At 35.3% G+C, this 18,165-nt stretch overlaps 1 protein-coding gene across 4 annotated transcripts in view; it reads right to left on the reverse strand.

Moving 5' to 3' along the window:
- BBS9 (Bardet-Biedl syndrome 9) overlaps positions 1-18,165 on the reverse strand; it is a 291,982-nt gene that overhangs the window by 124,967 nt on the left and 148,850 nt on the right. The window contains exon 22 of one of the 4 annotated variants that reach the window (XM_048299210.1): positions 12,509-12,570. The exons of the other annotated variants lie outside the window; for them this stretch is intronic. Coding sequence (XP_048155167.1) covers positions 12,524-12,570 — 47 coding nt within the window. The 3' untranslated portion in view covers positions 12,509-12,523. Of the gene's footprint in view, positions 1-12,508; positions 12,571-18,165 lie in introns of those variants that run through there. 4 annotated transcript variants of the gene reach the window in all.

Raw genomic sequence — 18,165 nt, forward strand, 5'->3', positions numbered from 1 at the left:
GTTCTGATTTACTCATTTTACTGAAATGTTTCTTAACAAAACTTCCAGTTCTTAAATTCCATAGCTTTTTTCCTTTAATAAGTTGTCACTATTTGCACAGAGAGCTATGCAGAGATAATTCACACCAATTGTGTGGCTTCTGTTTGAGCTTGTAGACAATTCAAGTATTTTGAACATGTCTGAGTTCATAAAACCTTGACTTACAAAGTTCAGGCTACTTTGGCAGCAGAAGCTCTTTATGGGAGCAACTATGGTGTTTAAACTGTCAAATAGTCTTGGCCATTCTTCCAGGATGAGGTTCAGCGCATGTGGTATGCAAGTCATACGAATGGCATTGGGAAACACATTGCTAAGAGCAGATCCAACAGCTGTTTTCATTAAAGACACATTATTGGACATTCGGCCAAGAACATAAGATCAAAATTCAGTAGTACCCTTACTAACTCAGGACTGAGAATGCCAGAACAGCAAACTACACAAATGCCACCCAAGATCTACCAAAGGCACTTGTTACACACCGTGAACAAAGGATGAACGATGACAGTTGCGCTTCAACCACAAGTGAACTGCTCCTTCCAACCACCTATTCACCTGATGAGCACAGACTGGCTGAAAAACATGCTCTGTGTTCTGGTATGTGTTGGGAGAGGCAACTTACTGAATTCTGTAGTGCTTGGCAGATTTCCATCTGCTTTTATGTAACAGAAAAGAAAAATCAGCTTACAAATGGAATTTTTCAAGGGGAATTTCAACTCTTGACAAACAACATAACCATAAAAATCACTATCTTCAGAGTACACTGCCTCACAAAACACCTGGTGGTTTTTGTTGACTGGATCTCACATCCTCTTCGCCATACTCAGTATATCACTAAGTATAGCTTTTGTTTATCTTAATTAGACATTAATTTCTTTCAAAATGCTTAAATACTGCAGTAGAAGATACAGAATATACTGTCATCAACCTATTTTCAGGACAACATTCTCTATTCAGTAACAAAGTAATTTCATGCTACCCTTTTGTGGAGCAAGAAAATGCAAGCCTTTTGGTTTACACAGATAAATTTCTCTCATGCACATAAATATACACATATATGTATTAGGATATATGCACATATGAAACACAAAGAATTTTACACAAAATAATTTTTTTTAGTAAGACTTTTTTTGACTCTCTAGAGCTTGTATTTGTCGCATTGTTTTGGTAATACACAGTTGTAAGAAGACTACCAGACCTTTAGACTTTTATACTAATTTACATCAAAAACTTAAATAGGTAACGCTCCCTAAAACATACACTTTCCTGATTATTTTTTCTAAAAGCATATTCAAATTAATTTCCATTGTCACATCTGGTTTCTATCTGCCAATAGAGAGCACCTCAAAGACAGTGTTTGGAGAAGCTGGGATCTCTGGATCATGCTTGTCAAAAAAACTTTCTCAATATTGTCTTCATGTAGTCTCTAACCTTTCTTCAGCATACAGTGAAAGTAAACAGAATAAAACTGACTTTTATAATCTTGATAACAAACCATCCTAGTATCCCTCATTCTAAAAAATTTAGAGAAATATTTTGCTTCCATTCCCATTTAAAACACTTGCACTTCCTGGAGCACAATATGAAACTTTCTTCCAATTGAAGACACAAGCATGCATCGTCACATATATAGACAGTATATGCTTGTATGTATGTGTATACACAAATTTTGGACTTACTAGGGAAGGAAGAGCAAGTCCTCATTCCCTGCACTTAGAAGTTGAAGAGACAGTAAATGCTTGTGGCATAGTTTGCAGTGCTGTAACCTATGACTTACAAAAGTGTTCCATCACACAACCATAGTGCAAAGACTGTCAAAGTGAGTAGTCTTTGACTGATTCAGGGGAACAAATAACTGTTTACCTTCAGGGAGTTTACACTATTTTGGCCTAAGCAAAACAGCAACAGGAGGAAGCTAAAAAGTGCAGGTTAGTGAAAATGGGATTTTTATCTTAGCCGTGAACAAGAAATAAAAGATAATGTAATTTGTTGCATGAGGCCTTGTTATGCTGGGTATTTTGGATGCTTGAGACAGCCTTGATAGAACAGTAGTATGATAGAAACAGCTGATGAAAGATCTATGCCTAATCCAGATGAGCAACTGAGTGAAATCGAAGAAAAAGCATTTGAGATGTAACCTAATGCATGATTTTGGGCTAGAGAATAAGACCTACTGACATCAGATGTAATATCAAATACACTGTGGATAACAGAAGATAGTGGACTAGTAACTGGGATTAAAATGTAGGTACTGAAGAATGTATGTTGCTCAGAAAAACAACATTAAATTGGTAAAGTAATACTTCATAGCACTATTGTGATGGGCCACTGAAAGAGAAGTATACAGAATTGGTCACTTTGGAAAACTACTGTAAAGTAGTTTAATACACAAAATGTCAAATTTTAGCTACAGAACACAAATATCTGATTTCAATAGCAATTGCAGTTGTGTTAATATTATGATAGTTGGAAATGAGGGTATTATGGAAATGAAAGATATGAAATCCACAGAAATAATCACAGGTTGACAGAAGAAAAAGGTTCCAGTGTGATGACTAGTAAAATTTTGAAATCCACCTGACAATTTTTCATGTTAGGATCAAGAAAGGAGTAACACTATTGAACAAGACACTGGTAAGACATCTAGAACACTGAGTTCAATTCCTGTTACCATGTTCATGAGAGGTTAAATAAACCTGGAAAAGTTCAGATGAAGATTACTAAGATCATATAGAAATCACATACCTTATTGACACTTGAACAGATGACCAGTCTTGCTAAGCTAAGACTAATAAAAATGGAACAGACTGATCTTTATCAACAATGCAATTAGGCCAGAAACCCTTAGTGTTCGACAAAATAAAAGACACTCTTAGAAAAGGATTAATTAATTTTTACTGGAAACTAGGTTTCTGACTACCAAAAGAGCAAGGGCTTTGAATCACTCCTGAACAGAAACCACGGAGGTAAATAATTCTGTTTATGAATGGGACTAAATTACCTTATTCTAACACAGAGATGGAGTTTCTGAACAAGGGGTTTCTTTTCTTCCTTCCCCTCCAAATAGAAAATATAGGTAATAGAGGTCAAAACAGATACAGATGTATCGATCAGTATTCTGAAATTACCCAATTATCTGTTATCTAATTATGAATAGTTATCCAATCTAAGAACATAAATAAATTACTATTTAAAAAAAAGTAATTAAAAGTGAACATGAGATCACAAAAAAAATACACTACATGGCTACTTTAACTGGCTACAGGAAGTAACCATCAGATCACAACGGAAATAAAAATTATAAAGATCCTGGGAGCAAATATCATTGGAAATACTTCATTTAAAAAGAAGCCATGATATTGTACATGCTTAAAAACTCTGGTTCTGACAATTCTGATTCTCAATAATATTTGGAAAACAAGCTTAGTAAATTTACATTTGGAGAGACAAAATATAAAATGCTAAGTGCTGAAATTTCACACAAGTAATCTGGCATTGTATTTTTAAGAGGGTAATGAACTAGCTTCCTGCATCTCCTGATAATACTTAGAAATATGTAGATCAAAGAATGAAATAAACATGGATAAAAGCATCGTCTTTTAATGTTATTGAAATAAACCTAGTAAACATCTATCTGGTGGATTTAGAAGACAAACTGTATAGAGACGGTTTGGGTGCGAAGAGCTTAGGAAATCAAAGCATTCATAAGAAAATTCTCTTTTTTAATAACACTGAAGTTCCTTTCCACAATTGAAAAGCAACCTTTGCTGAAAATTCTTTCTTTTCTGCTAGTTATATCAAAGATATAATTATTTTCATGTATTGGAAATTTCTACTTTCTCAGTTGTACCCAAATATTAGATTTGTCCCTAGTATGTAGAACATGTAAATAATATTGTTTAGTCATTAATATGTTGTTTTTACTTAATAGTCAACTATGATTTTTATTAATTGCACTGGGAGCTAAGAATCAATCAAATTATACCAACCTATCTTTGCTCCAATACTGCAAAAAACCCCATACATTACTTATATTTACTTTATTTTCACTAGCATTTAATACTTCATTTGCTATATACTCCACTGACCAAATAAATCCAAGGGTGATCTTTTGTTAGCTCAACCTTCTACAGCATTAAAATCTCTGGGATTGACTTTAAGAGGAATCCAGAAAAAGCAACTTTGGCTCCATTAAGTATCATAATACCATTACATTAATTTAGTTTATTTGGAGGAAATGAGCACAAAACTGTACATAATAGTTTAAAATTGCATCTTATCCTATAGACAGAATTTTTTTCCTCTGTTTACAGAACTTCCTATTCAGTAAATTTTACTCTTCAAGCTGCACAGAATTTCATCCTTTCACTACTACTACACCTATACCTGTGTAAATCATGCAATTTTACTAAAGTTAACACCATTCAAATGTTATGAAAATGATACAACTGAAGGATAAAAAATTTTGCACATATAAACTTTTTGTATCATATCTCTGGCAAGCATTTTAAGTAGTAGCCAGGAGATTGATGCGCTTCATGTGATAAACCCTAAATAGAATCGATTTTACAAAATTGCAAAGTATCTTTTGATCAAACACAAGGTATCTGAAGATCTGAAAAACCATGCTTCCAAAAATGTCTAACTAAATCCTAAATGTCTGCCTAAAATCCTGGCACTGAAATTTTCAGGCGGGGGAAGAGATTCAATTTGGCTAATGTCATAAAATGAATTACATCCACTAGAAGATAATGAATAGTTAGGGAGAACTCTGTTCAAATCCAGCTGCTTTTTTTTTTTCTAAAAAGCAAGGTCTGTTTTTACAATAAAAATGCTATGTCTGAAACAAAGCGGCTTTTTATATGAGCAGGCACCGGATTAACTGTTCTGTTTCATTTTATTTAAAAGCTGAAATTGCTGCTACTGTCTAAGATAATAAACAAAGTAAGTGACAGAGCAAGTGATGCTCTTGGTCTGCTACTTTTATGCCTTATGCTTATTTAATTCTCTCAATCAACTCTCTAGTTTTTAAGTATCGTCTTTTAGTTTGACCAGGACAAGGGCCTACTCATTTTTTAAAAATGCTATATTTCTAAATGTGATTGGATACCCTGAAATCTGCTAAAGTAAAAAGTGAAAATTGTATGCAAAGGGCAGTCCCTACTTCCCTTCCCCTCCAAATTACATTTTTCTTTGTTTTGTACAACATCAGTACATGCAAAAGAAAGTCTATTTCAACTTAAACATACATTTTGTAATGCTTATTTTAAATAAAAAATAATTTAGAAATGTCTACCTCATCTTCAAGGAAACCATACGAAGCAAGATAAAGACTAAATTATCAAACATGCTATTCAAAATACGACTAAAAGTATTGGACAAATAATATGAAACTGGAGAGATCTTACGGCTTGCTTTGCCCAATCACACCAATCAAGAAAAAAAGAGAGGAAACAAGTTTAGAGGTCCTGTCAGGAGCCTGCTCCAGGCCAGACTCTCCATGGGGTCCCAGCCTCCTTTGGGCACATCCACCTCCATGGGCTGCAGGTGGATCTCTGCTCCACCATCTGCTTTCACAGGCTGCAGGGGTAATCTCTGCTCCTATACCAGGAGTAGCTTCACCACCTCCTTCTCCACTGACCTTCGCATCTGCACAGCTGATTTTCCTCACACATTCTCACTCCTCTCTCCAGCTGCAGTTTAACAGACTTTTTCCCCCTTCTCAAATACATTATCCCAGAGGTGCTGCCACCATCCCTGATGGGCTGGGTCTTGGCCAGAGGTGGGTCTGTCCTGGAGCTGGCAGGCATTGACTCTGTTGGACATGGGGAAAGCTTCTGGCAGCCTTTCAGAGAAGCCATCCCTGCAGCCCCCTGCTACCAAAACCCAGCCATACAATACTCAATATACCATGTTACAGAACTAGACCAAAAGAACATACTAGTATCCCTTTTCCTAGGCTATAAACACTACTTGGTTTGGAAAGTTAAATATTATTTGAAATTGGTTTTTATTGTCTAAAGCCATTCTCAAACAAAGGTAGGATTTTGCAAACATTGATATGCTTTAAATTATTTGGTGGACTTTATGAAGCCACTGATTAAAACAACACCATGCCTGCTGCTTCTCCTATACTTCAGCAACGTCACTTTTCCTTTACCAGTTCTTTTTACAGTCCACCTCTTCTTTCTTTAAACCATCTTGCCACAGCACCGACTTACTAGCTATACTTTCTCTATTTGCACATTACTTGAAAGAAACTAACTAGTCCAAATACCTGTATCTGAGTGGCAAACCAAAGATCATCTAAAAATACGGCATCCAAAGATCATCACTGTAGCTTGTTGACGTCACACCTACGATATGTGATATCAAATTCTTTTGACAGTTCATTAACAGCATGAGCAATCTCTTAGTGCCCACAATTGTGGGCTATCTAAAGTTATCTAAATATTTTAGTCAAATTTACTACAAACACTAATATCAAATATTGTCCTCTTCATCTCATTAGACAGAAGATATGGAAAAACAATTACATCATTTTGACTGATGGGTTGGGGATTTTTTGGACTTGATATCAACTTTTACTCCAACAGCACCAAAATTCCGCCTGACCTTGGTAAGATCTGACTCCTTCATTAAAAACAGTAAATTGATGGGGGACAAATTCTATAAAAAAAAACAACACCCACCAAAAATGCCACAAACCACCACTATGTAAACATCATGCTACTTAATTTCCTTCCATTAAAAGTCTGTGTTCATATAAAGAATTTGTTGTATCGCCAAGCTCACTGAATGTCTGTGGCATTATGATTCTCTTCAAGTAACCTTCTCTCAAGATTGCTGAAACACACTAGGTTGTCTTGGCTCCCCTCCATAAAATAAGCTTAATGACTTCAAACACAGAATAAACAAAGGCCAAGGATACATTTCATTGGTAAAAAAGTGTTTTCTGTCCCTTTGCTTTAATTTGGTCATGTCTACAATAACAAGTGAAGCAGAGCAATAGTAGCCTGTCTTGAGAGTCTAAGACTTCTTCACTTGAAGATTCAGTGTCCTATCTGATCATGTTCCAAAGTCTTTTTAACTCTGTTCTTTTCTGAAACTTCAAGTTTTGATCGTAACTTCATATTCAACAAGCAGTTCCCTACAGGCCAATGTACTTTCTTCCTCATTGAAAATTTATTAAATCAGACCAGTATCTAGAACACAACACATTCCTCAACATTCTGAGTATATGAAAACAAATTAGAGGTTTTCAAAGCCTTGAGAAAGATTATTTTAATTAATTTTAACAGATGAACTCAGGAATAACTTCAAATAAAAGATAAAGTGATTATATTATTTTTATGAAGCACTACAACATTTACATTAAAACACACTTTGTTCATATATAGAAAAATTGTTAGAAATGCTAAAAAAGAAACTTCATTGGCTAAATATAGATTTTCCCTTTCCAAATGACCCAGAACTAAAAGAGAAATTGGAAAAGACATTGTCTAGATAATGATTTACCTAAATAGAGTTACTGAAATCCAGCTCCAGTTTCCGTTCTGTAGCCAAACAGCCTGCAGGTATAATATCTTCAGCTGGCACCAGGCTTAATGCTTTTTTATTGATCTGCCCATGGCTTAAGTGCACACATAGGATATGGATTGTTAAACAATTCTTGTTATCTATCACTGATTATGGAAATATAATACATCTTGCAGCAGCATCTGCACTTTCTCTAACATGAAATGCTACTTAAAGTAAACTGTCCATTTTATCCCATGGACTCTCTAACACCTGTGGGGGTTTTTGTGCACCAGCTAAATGGTTGAATTTGTTAAGTACCAATTACACAAAAAGCCCTCTCTGTTACAGCCCATGGTACAAGTGATAACATATCATTAGATTCCTTGTATTTGAATTGCAACAAATGCAATGTATAATTATAACTAAAAGTAATAAAGTACATTCTGATTCTTTGTATTTCTTCTCTTCCCCAATTGATCCTTAGCTTCTTCTCATTTGAAGATTTCAATAAATTTGTGGGATTTGCTCAAGTCAGTCTTTGCAAAGGGTTTGGGACAGCTATTAATACTACATACTGTTTCCTATTTGGTGCTCAGTAGGAATTAATAAAAATAAATGAATGCAATTTTCATATTTTCTTTATACTTTTGTCTCTGTACTTGTCACGAAGACAAGAGTATAGCACTGCCATCATGGCATCTAATTTACAGGGAAAAATGAGGCTTCTGCAGTCCTCTAGTTTCTTTCCTCCCAAAATGGAATTCCATATTTGTGTTTTCCTTTCTTTTAACATCAAATTTGCAGTAAGCTAAAAAACACCTTCCTTTTGTCCAAACACTGATAAAAGACGTCCCTGCTGTGAATTCCAGACTCTGAAGATACTTTTAAAAGAAGTCTACTTCAGGGTTCACTCTTATCCATTCCGCTAAGTCAGGTTACCAACCACTACATGAATGTGAGTAGAACAGTAACAGAGAACTGTCAAGTAAACAAGAAATCCTGACTAAATTAAGTCAATGGCAAATCTCCCAGTGACTTCAATAGGGCCAGGATTCCACCCTTATCTTGTTGATCAAAGCAATTATTTCACTGTTCAGAAAGACCAGACTGCTGCACCTGCCAAGAATTTCTTAAAGCAGCCTACCATGGTGAGTCTTACTTATATATATACCTCTATAAATATTCCTTTTTCCTTCTCCTAAGATAAACTCTTGAACTGACAAAAATACAGCATCAGAAACAGCATCCACAACAAAGATCTTTCCTTCATATTAACAAATGTGCCAGACGTAACAAAGCTCTCCTTAGCATGACTTTACCACTGGTCTGCAAATGAATTATTATCACTCCCTCAACACCTCTTCCCAACCACGGATGGTCATGCCTGCTGAAGTCGCATACCTGCATTAAATAAGAATTATTTGACCCAACAAACAAAGTGCTTTCTTGGTTTGGCAATGCTGTATTACAAAAAAAGCTTCCTATTTTACAGTGATTCACAAAGCACACACTGGAAAGAATATCTTCTATATACCATGGACCCAAATTCAGAGTAGATTAACTGTAAATAGTATAACTGAACACCTCTTCTATTTCATCACAGGGTTTACAATATACACTGTAACTACACTAACCAAAATTATATCATGTATACGCAATTCAATAGCCAGAGATAATCAACTTACCCACATGAGAATCAATTTCACACTAAGCAAGAAGAAAACTGTTTTTAATGTGTTGCAAAAACAACCAAAAACAAGGCTCTTTTTGACATAGATACCAGTATTTTTTATTTGGAAATATTTGAGAAATCTGTTGTAAAATTGTACAACAAGCATTTTTCCCTTGATAACTAATTAAATGAAATAACCAAGCACAACTGCTTCATTTTTTCTCCTCAGACTGGGAAATTATTGCAAAGTATTAATTCTGCCAATACAGTTCCTTTGTAGGGAAACACGGCAGTTGTTTACTGCCAAAGGCATCACAAGAACTTGTCTTACTCTCAGAAGGACTTTTAATCACAGGAGCATAAGAAAATCCTGTCTGTAACACGTTGTATGAACCTTGCTAGATCTTAACCTCTAACTACTTCATCATAGCTGGCTGCAGTCTATTTTACATTACTCCATAGAATCTCCTCCATTGCAACACTTTCGGATAGAATGTAAACAGACCCAGGATATCTAACGTAATTTATTGCACTAACTTTAATCTCCCATGTAACTTCTGTCATATTGTTCCCTGCTTTATTAACGACCTGATTTAAATGAGAATGTCAGTTCATAACTTCATTTAAGCATCTCTGAACAGCAACCTAATACCCCTAATGACTACTCTGGTTACAAGAAACCTGCTCCATTTTAGAGAAAATAAAACCCAACTAATTCATATCTATTTAAATAGATTTTAAGATTGGAAAGTCTGATCATTCAGCAAGGCTTTACCCCGAAATATCCTTCACAAATCCCTATATGTAATTCAAGCATCCATTTATTTCTAAGCTACTTTCAAGAATGTCATCAGCAATTATTTTTACTTAAAAACCCCTCAGTTTTGACTGAAAAGTTTATTTGAAAAAAGTGCTAGAAGAAACACATGCTTATCAGTATTCTGATATAGTTTTAAGATAAACACAAACGATTTCTCGGTGCAGCTATAAAATTTAATAAAGTTCAGTACCACATAACTTACATTAAAAAGGTTGTTCATAATATTTATTACCTCCAGTTGCACTATTTCTGTTCACCCATCCATTTGAATTGAGGCATCCTTCATCATCCGTATACATCAGACCTTCTCTTTGATCTCTAATGGTAAATTTAAAGGCTGAGTAAATGTCCTTTGAAACACAGAGTGTGGCACAGCTGTTTATTGTTACATAGAAGACAGCAAGTCATTAAAATTGAAACTCAATTAAAACAGTGGAACATCCCCCTAATCATTTCCCAACTTTGAAGTAATACCCTTTTTGGTGATATCTCTAATTTACAGTTAACTAGTTTTCTTAAAGAGGAATAAGTCAAGCTTTGGTTAGGGTCAGAATTAATAAAGTACATCTTTCATCAAAAGACAGCGAGCTCCTGGCACTGCACCCTGCTGTGGTATTTGCACTTATAACAGGCAGCAAACACCCACCAGATATGCAGCCTACCATGATAATCGCATGAAACTCATCAAGCCTGCGGTTTTTACCAGTTTGCTGAAGGTTTTTACAATCCTAAAAAAAGTGCTTCAGCATTATGTAGCTAACTACACATTACTTTTTTATTAGTTCTTTAGCAATATTCTAATTAGTAGAGGGTGAGCTAAATTTTTGCCTCAAAGTGCAACTGAATCAAAACAAAACCTTAAGGATTCGAGTTTATGTGATTTTTTTGGTTTTGCATGCCCTCTTATAACCAGTCTTTCTGTTTCAGCCAGGACACAATTAGGAAGAAAAGAATGATTTTTTTAAAAAAATTTAAATCTGCCAGAGTCATGAAGCACCTCATATGTTTGATTTGATTACATTTTCCAGCTCAAAGTTTTAGGGATGGGTGAGTCCAAATAAGCACAGGGGCAAGGGAAACTTGTATTTATGGACCTTCGCTTACCATGTGAACATTAGCGGAACCATTGATACCAGGCTCATGAGTAGACTTACAGCTGACTGCTCACAAAAAAATCAACAGTCATAAACATGCTCTCATTCTTTAAAAATTCAGAAAAAAAAATCTGCAAGCTCAATACTGATGATACACAGCTTTGAACAATGTCAGGCATTCAAATTCAGGAAGAAATTGCCCTTTTTCTCCCTAAGAAAAATCTGTAAAACCATTGGGGTGCAATTCACAATGTAGCTACTGAGGAACATTACTGCAGCCTGATTGGCATCCAATATGTGCTAGAGGTGATCACTCAAAAAGACAAAAAACTCGAAGTGACATTGAGAGAGATTCTATACCTCACTAACTGTCATCCACAACCCAAGATGCTACCTTAAAATGCCACTATTCTAATCTTAGGCTGATATGCAAGGGTATGAGCGATGCTTGCCGAGGCACTGGCTGTGTCCCACAGTCTCTAAAACCCAGCATGTCCAACCATATCTACCTCCAAGTCTGGGATCCAACCACCCAGAGGCAGTGAAAACTGCCCTACATCGCCAGATGGATCTGGCTGCGTAATATGTTCCCTGAAGTTCAAGAGCTCTCTCTCAAATTAGTGCAGTTAACCTCAGGGAATAATTCTTTAATTGAAGTGTAGTTTTCCACTGCAGAAAAGAAAAAGAAAAAAAAAGCCAAAACCAAAAAACCAAAACAAAAAGAGAAATCATTTATTAGTACAGACATCCCCGACTCTCTGAAACTCATAACTCAAGAAAATCTTAGCTAAAGTTATAATAAAACTGCAGTTCAAAGCTTTGTTATCATGTAGTTATGCATTTTAAAAACAATCTTCTAGTACAGAGTTTGTCATGCTTAGACTAAGACCCAAGGCAATTTCAGCTTCAAATGTTAAAGCCACTCTTTTACCTAAAGTTATAAGACCTTTAAAACTACTTTTTTCTGTTTCAAAAAAGCACTGGGAACTTTCCTGTATGCAACTCAAAACCAGCTGTACTTTGCAAGTAAAAACTTTCCAAGTGCCTGGCTCTCTGCAGATTTTTGGCAAATCTGTTTGAAAAATTGAAAAGTGGGAGCCTGAGCCAAAGCTTACTGAAGTCTATGGAAAAACTCCCACAGATTTCATCAGGATTTGGATTAGGCTCTGAAAAAGTCTGAAGTAATTGAAAAATCAGTTCTGCATGTAAAAAATATGAAATTTTCACTAGGTTTAGATTTATTGGACTCCTTTATGGTAATGTGGAAGAGCAAATACACTGGAAATGGTGTTAGTGATGTACATATAGTTTTACACCGTTCATTCACCACAGAGTTCCACAGACTCATACATGTTACTTACCCTGCCTACACAATAGAAATTATGAAATCAGTCCCACATATACAAACACCTTCATTTTAACGTGACCTGAACATTAAGGGAAAAAAAAAAAAAAACATTAATACCTTTATTGCCCAAGTGGGTTTTTTTATTATTTTTAAATTTTTTTTAACTGAAGACCAAACAGACCTTCAAAAGCTGTAAGACAAATTCAATGATAACATACACAAAAAAAATAATTATTCAAATGACTATCTCATTCTGGGCACACTTGCTCAGTTTATAATAATGTAACACTAGCAATTTCAGCTAAGGTGCACCCAATTTATGGCAGCATAAGAAAATAGTCAGGTTTACTCAACCTAAACATGCCAGAAAATCAAGAATAGAACCAAATGCAAAATAAGTGCTTGTGGTACCTAAAATAATGGCCACAACATCTCCTGACATGTGAACAGTTGCATCTCTGCTGACTGAAGGATGCTACTTCCAGTCAGAAGAAACTGAGTAAGTCATTATACTTGACATATCCTGCTTCATCCCTCTGTACTATCTCTCACTTGCTAACTTTTTGTCGATGGATAATTTGCCATGGTTGCACTTATGAAAAGTAGACAGTCCCAGTAATTTTTTGGTGGTCTTGTCCAGATAGGGACTGGAAAGGAAAAGTAATGTCATCCAAACTGCAGCGCTAATTATGGTCTTCAAATGCCTACAGCTCATGCACAAATACCAGTGCGCTTCATCATATAAGCTGTTCTCATAGGCTGTTCTTCAAATATCACAGCATAGGAAAGCTTAGAGGAACCAAAAAATCTGGTAAGTGGAAATCCAAAGACTGACTAGACGTACAAGACTAGGTCTACATTAATATCATACCTGAAATAAAATTATTGTGCTACATTATTAAAGTTTGGCTTTATTTTTTAAAAAATGACACAATTTTTGCAGCCTCTTAAAATAACTATCCAGGTTTTAGCTTTGCTTTTTTTTACCTGCTACTATTGAATCTTCCGAAATGGAAGGTCAGAGACTGTACACTTTCTCCATTAGCAATACTTTTTCTATAGTTTTGAACAATTACCTTATTAACATGGATTTTAGAAGTTTATTTTTGCTTGTGATCTCTAAAGGTTTCAAACAACACAGAAAATAAAGTCCAGTGACAAGCAAGGTCATTAGGGGAAATTTTTTCAACTGACAATTATTTTCACCAAAAGCTTACCTCAACATTATGAATCATTTGTGACCACTTATACCTAAGTAGGACATATTAAAATTTAATGGATTTCAACGCAAAGAGCCAGCAATGGAATCGTGCACACCAAGGCACTAATGTGTTGATCCGAACTGTACTTAGTTGAGGCAAGTTGGAATTGCAATGCTGCCAACTAAATTTCATAGTACCACAAATGAATGAATCCCATATCTCAAGAGGGATTTCTTTTTTATTCATTATGCATGACATTTTCCTCTTTAAATTATTCATTTTTTTAAAAATGTTATTGCTTTAGCCTTCTTAACCTTTGTACTCCTTCCCCCTGTGGTTTTTGCCAGCTGTAATATCAACCGAGGAGGGAAGATGCTCTAAACAACATAATAAAAACCTTTTCACAACCCTACACAAAAATGTGTCCTGTTACTCTTCCATCTTATTTTGCCCCTTTTCACAACAGTGGAACTTGAAATGCCCTGAAAAAAAAAAGCATATATTTTCTATCAGTGCCTTCATTCCAATTAAAAAAAAAATTCCAGTGCTTTACTACTATTTATATAATCCCTGAAAATTAACCACTTGGAGAGCTATCATTTGAGTCCTGCAGGGTGATGAAAGTTGACTAAGTGAATTAAAATTAAAGACCACCTTAGACATTGTTCACTGCTTTCTTCCCATGTCTGATATTCAGATTTCCACTTTTCAGTGTGCTTGCCTGAACTGAGCCAAATGATGTAAGAACAGGCTGCAATGTGTTAGGCTCACCACAATCTATTAATCTGTAATCTGTGTTTTATCAGTAAAACACCTAAATTGAAGCGTACGTAGGAGCTACAACACCAGACTGCACAGCATATTTGAACTCTGTTTATACACAGGTATTACACTATTACCTTGGGAATGACACTTATTTTCTGCATAGTTCAATTTTCCTTTCCACATAATAAACGACCAAAATTACTAAAACAATAGAAATAAAAGTTTTAAAGAGCTAAGGAAGTTACAATGGAAAGAAATTACAGAGAGTAATGATCCACATCAGAGAGCCAAACAATCAAGTTTCTGGCTCCACTAAATTGTTCTTAAGCTTTTCTTAAGCAACCACAAAAACTTGTTGCTGTAAGCTCTCCCAAAATTCTCCCTAATGACTTGCTACTCCCCTTCCTTTTCACTAAATCAGCTTTATGGGGCAAGGGACATATTTTAGTCTCAAAAATAAAACCCAAACAATTAGTTTAAAATGTTTGATATATTACTATTCACTCATTTCTAGGCTTTTATATTAAGATAGAACTGTTCATCGTGAACAGCTGATAATTTTCTGAAAAAATATTTTAAACATGAAGAAATAGAAGTCAAATTAAAGCTGCAGCACTGTATCATGTTCCATTATATACTATATCATGTCTCATTGTTAGCTGACCCAACACAGTTTAACAGGAGTGCATGACAATGCTAAAGGCTGTAAGAGTCAGAGCAACTTCTTTGCTCTTATCATTCTCATGTGATTATCATTGCAATTAGATGGAGAGAAGGCAGCTAGCTATGTTTAAACTGGCACAACAGCTCAGCCATGCAGAGCTGCACAAATTGGACACAGAAGTACACAATGATCGCAGTGTTTATGGATTTAGTATCTGTTACACCTTTGGCAAGACTTGTTAAAATCTCCTTGCCTGACAGACCCAGACTGGTACCACCAGGACTTTCCCTGCGGTTACTGCTTTGGGAGACCCAATTGACAGCTGATCAGAAAAGGTCTTCCTACCCTTTTGTTGCTACCTCTCTCTGTCAGAGTCATTTACTCCCTTGGGTGGCTAGTGCTGGGGTTACTTGCTCCAGCTATCACAGTGAAGGGACTGTGCATGGAGTTGCATGGACATCAAAGGGCACAGGATGGACAAGGAAACCGGTGAAGCCCAATGTAGGGAGGAGATATACAGAAAATAATTGAGGAAAACCAAAGGGGAAAAAAAAATTAATCAGAGCCATACTGGTAGCCTTACTAGAAGGAAGAACTAAAAGGAGAAGATAGAAAGTACACATTTTACCAAATGTTTGTTTGCCTTAAGGCAGTGTGCAAAATACGGGAGTTTCAAAAAGACTTATACAGTGATGATGGATCAGTTTGGGTTTCAATGCAAGTAGTACACAAGTTCCTAACCTGCAAACATACATTAACTTTCAAAACAGGTAAATGCAAGTTTTGAGCACTTAAGAAAATGAAGAATAATGAATGCAATACTTCAGTGACACATAGCTATACTCCATATACATACATTAAATAAATTTAGCCAGAAAATGTAAGAAAAATCTTACTGTCTTTCTGTTTAAATAAGGAGTTCAGTTTTATATTATCCATGAAAACAATACTTTTTCACTGTTCGTAAACAACTCACTTCCCTGGGAAATCCATAAAGTTATTTAATTGATCAATCTGTATGATTTTAAGGAAATTAGAAAAGATGAGTTAGAGTTTGCCTCACAATAGTTAAAGTCACTTAATGTCAGTTTCATATTTAAGGGCCTGTGCTAAGAATTCCCTAGGAATGAATTGACACAGTGTTTTGGGCAGTAAAAGCCTCCAGGTACATCTAAGAAAGAAGTCCTTAGCAAACTGATTTTCAAAGAGAAAAATACACTATTATTAAGGCTTAGATTTCCTGAGTTCACAGATATATACCAATGTCCTTTAGACACTTTTGTAAATGCTACTTGAATGGAAGCAGGTAGGGAATAGCGGAAACAGGTGAGGAGCCCTATAATAAAGACGGGTAAAATGCTGAATCTAATTTGGTCAATGACCGCCAGTTTCATCAGTCAGTGCTGAACAGTGCTCAGGTCTACAAAATCCTTTCAAGAACTTTCAGCAGGCTTTGTGAATACTCTTCCTTACCTAGATTTAATAAGCAGTCCTAAAAAGCTTTATGAATACCCAATATATTGAAACTAAAATAGGAAAAAGAAATTTGAAAGCATTATTTTGAGGGTTTCTAAGGGAAAAAAAAAGTAGTTCAGTATTTTATTGCTATAGAAAGCATATGGAAAGTATCTTAAATGAGAATCGCACTTCATAATGGACCACAGTCTTCTGCAGAAATAAACACTGGACTTGTGTCACATCTATGAGAAAAACCCCATATTTTTATACACTTCTTTGCACTACCATGGGAGGCTACACAAAACTGACAACATATCGTGATCTCAAGCTCACAATACTTTACAGGAAAATATCTCAAACCATGCTCTGTCAGCCTCACATGATTTTTATAAATATCTGCCAGTGGTTCAAAAGCACTGTTTTGGCCTCAGGGCCAACTTCTGTATCTGTGCCTTTTTCAGGCTACTTGAAATTCAAACTACATGATTCTAACTTCTCCAGGGAAAAAAAAGTTACTGTAATTGCTACCAAGATAACATTACAAACACAGACTGGAACCTCTGTGAGTACAAACAGAAGCCACTACATTTTTCAAGATATTCTGCATTTAAATCTATTAAAGTTGGAGAATACCTGACTTATACTGCATGTTCCCTTCCCCTAATGACTAATGAAGAATTCATAATTAAGTGCCTAAGAGAGGAATTTGCAACTACAAAAATCCTATATCTTCACATCAAACTAACTAATACTAGTCTTTCTTTAGGTACACTCAGCACACTAAGAACTTGCAGCAATATTTATGTCTATTTCTTATATATAAATTAATATTGTTCTTCCAGGATCTCAAATCCACATGTTTTTCCTATTAGTACTAACATTCTCCCCAAGTTTAATAGCATGTAAACAGAGAGTTCCTTAAGGAATATGACACATTCTGTTGCATCCCAGCTTTCCAGTGAAGAAAACAGCTTTCAAATGGGCAGTATTCACTCACAAATACCACAACAGGATTTTGAAAACAGGTTTTTATAAGCTTAAGCAAGGAAAAGAAACCCTAGAAAAACTTCTGCCTTCTAAAGCATGAATATAGATTCTGGGTACATATATATACTAAATGTGCTAAAGAACATTGCCTTTAAAGTTTGCATTTATCCATTCATAATCTAAATTACAGAAACATGACTATACAAAGTACAATTATAATCAACTTGATAAATTAAGAAGCTATGAAAACAAAGTATCTACTCAAGTAAACACTACCATGCTGATTCTGTAAAAATACAGAATGGGAAACATCTGGTTAGGCAACAAATTTGTAGAAAATGGTCTTGAAATTGAGATAGGGCAGAGTACAGTACGATATACTTCCTGCACAGACGAAAGGAGAAGCATTCTATTTTGGAAAACAAAGAGTAAAATTGAAAATCATCACCAAAAGACTGCGATAATTTAGTCACAGTAAGTATAAAAGAAAAGTTACTGAAGGAATGTACCAAAAATATTCCAAAGTTTTAAACAATTAAAAAACATCATTAATTGCCAGCTCCATTTTCAATATTCACAATAAAACACTGATTTGCAG

Source organism: Corvus hawaiiensis, chromosome 1, assembly GCF_020740725.1.
Source record: "Corvus hawaiiensis isolate bCorHaw1 chromosome 1, bCorHaw1.pri.cur, whole genome shotgun sequence".
Lineage (NCBI taxonomy): Eukaryota > Metazoa > Chordata > Aves > Passeriformes > Corvidae > Corvus > Corvus hawaiiensis.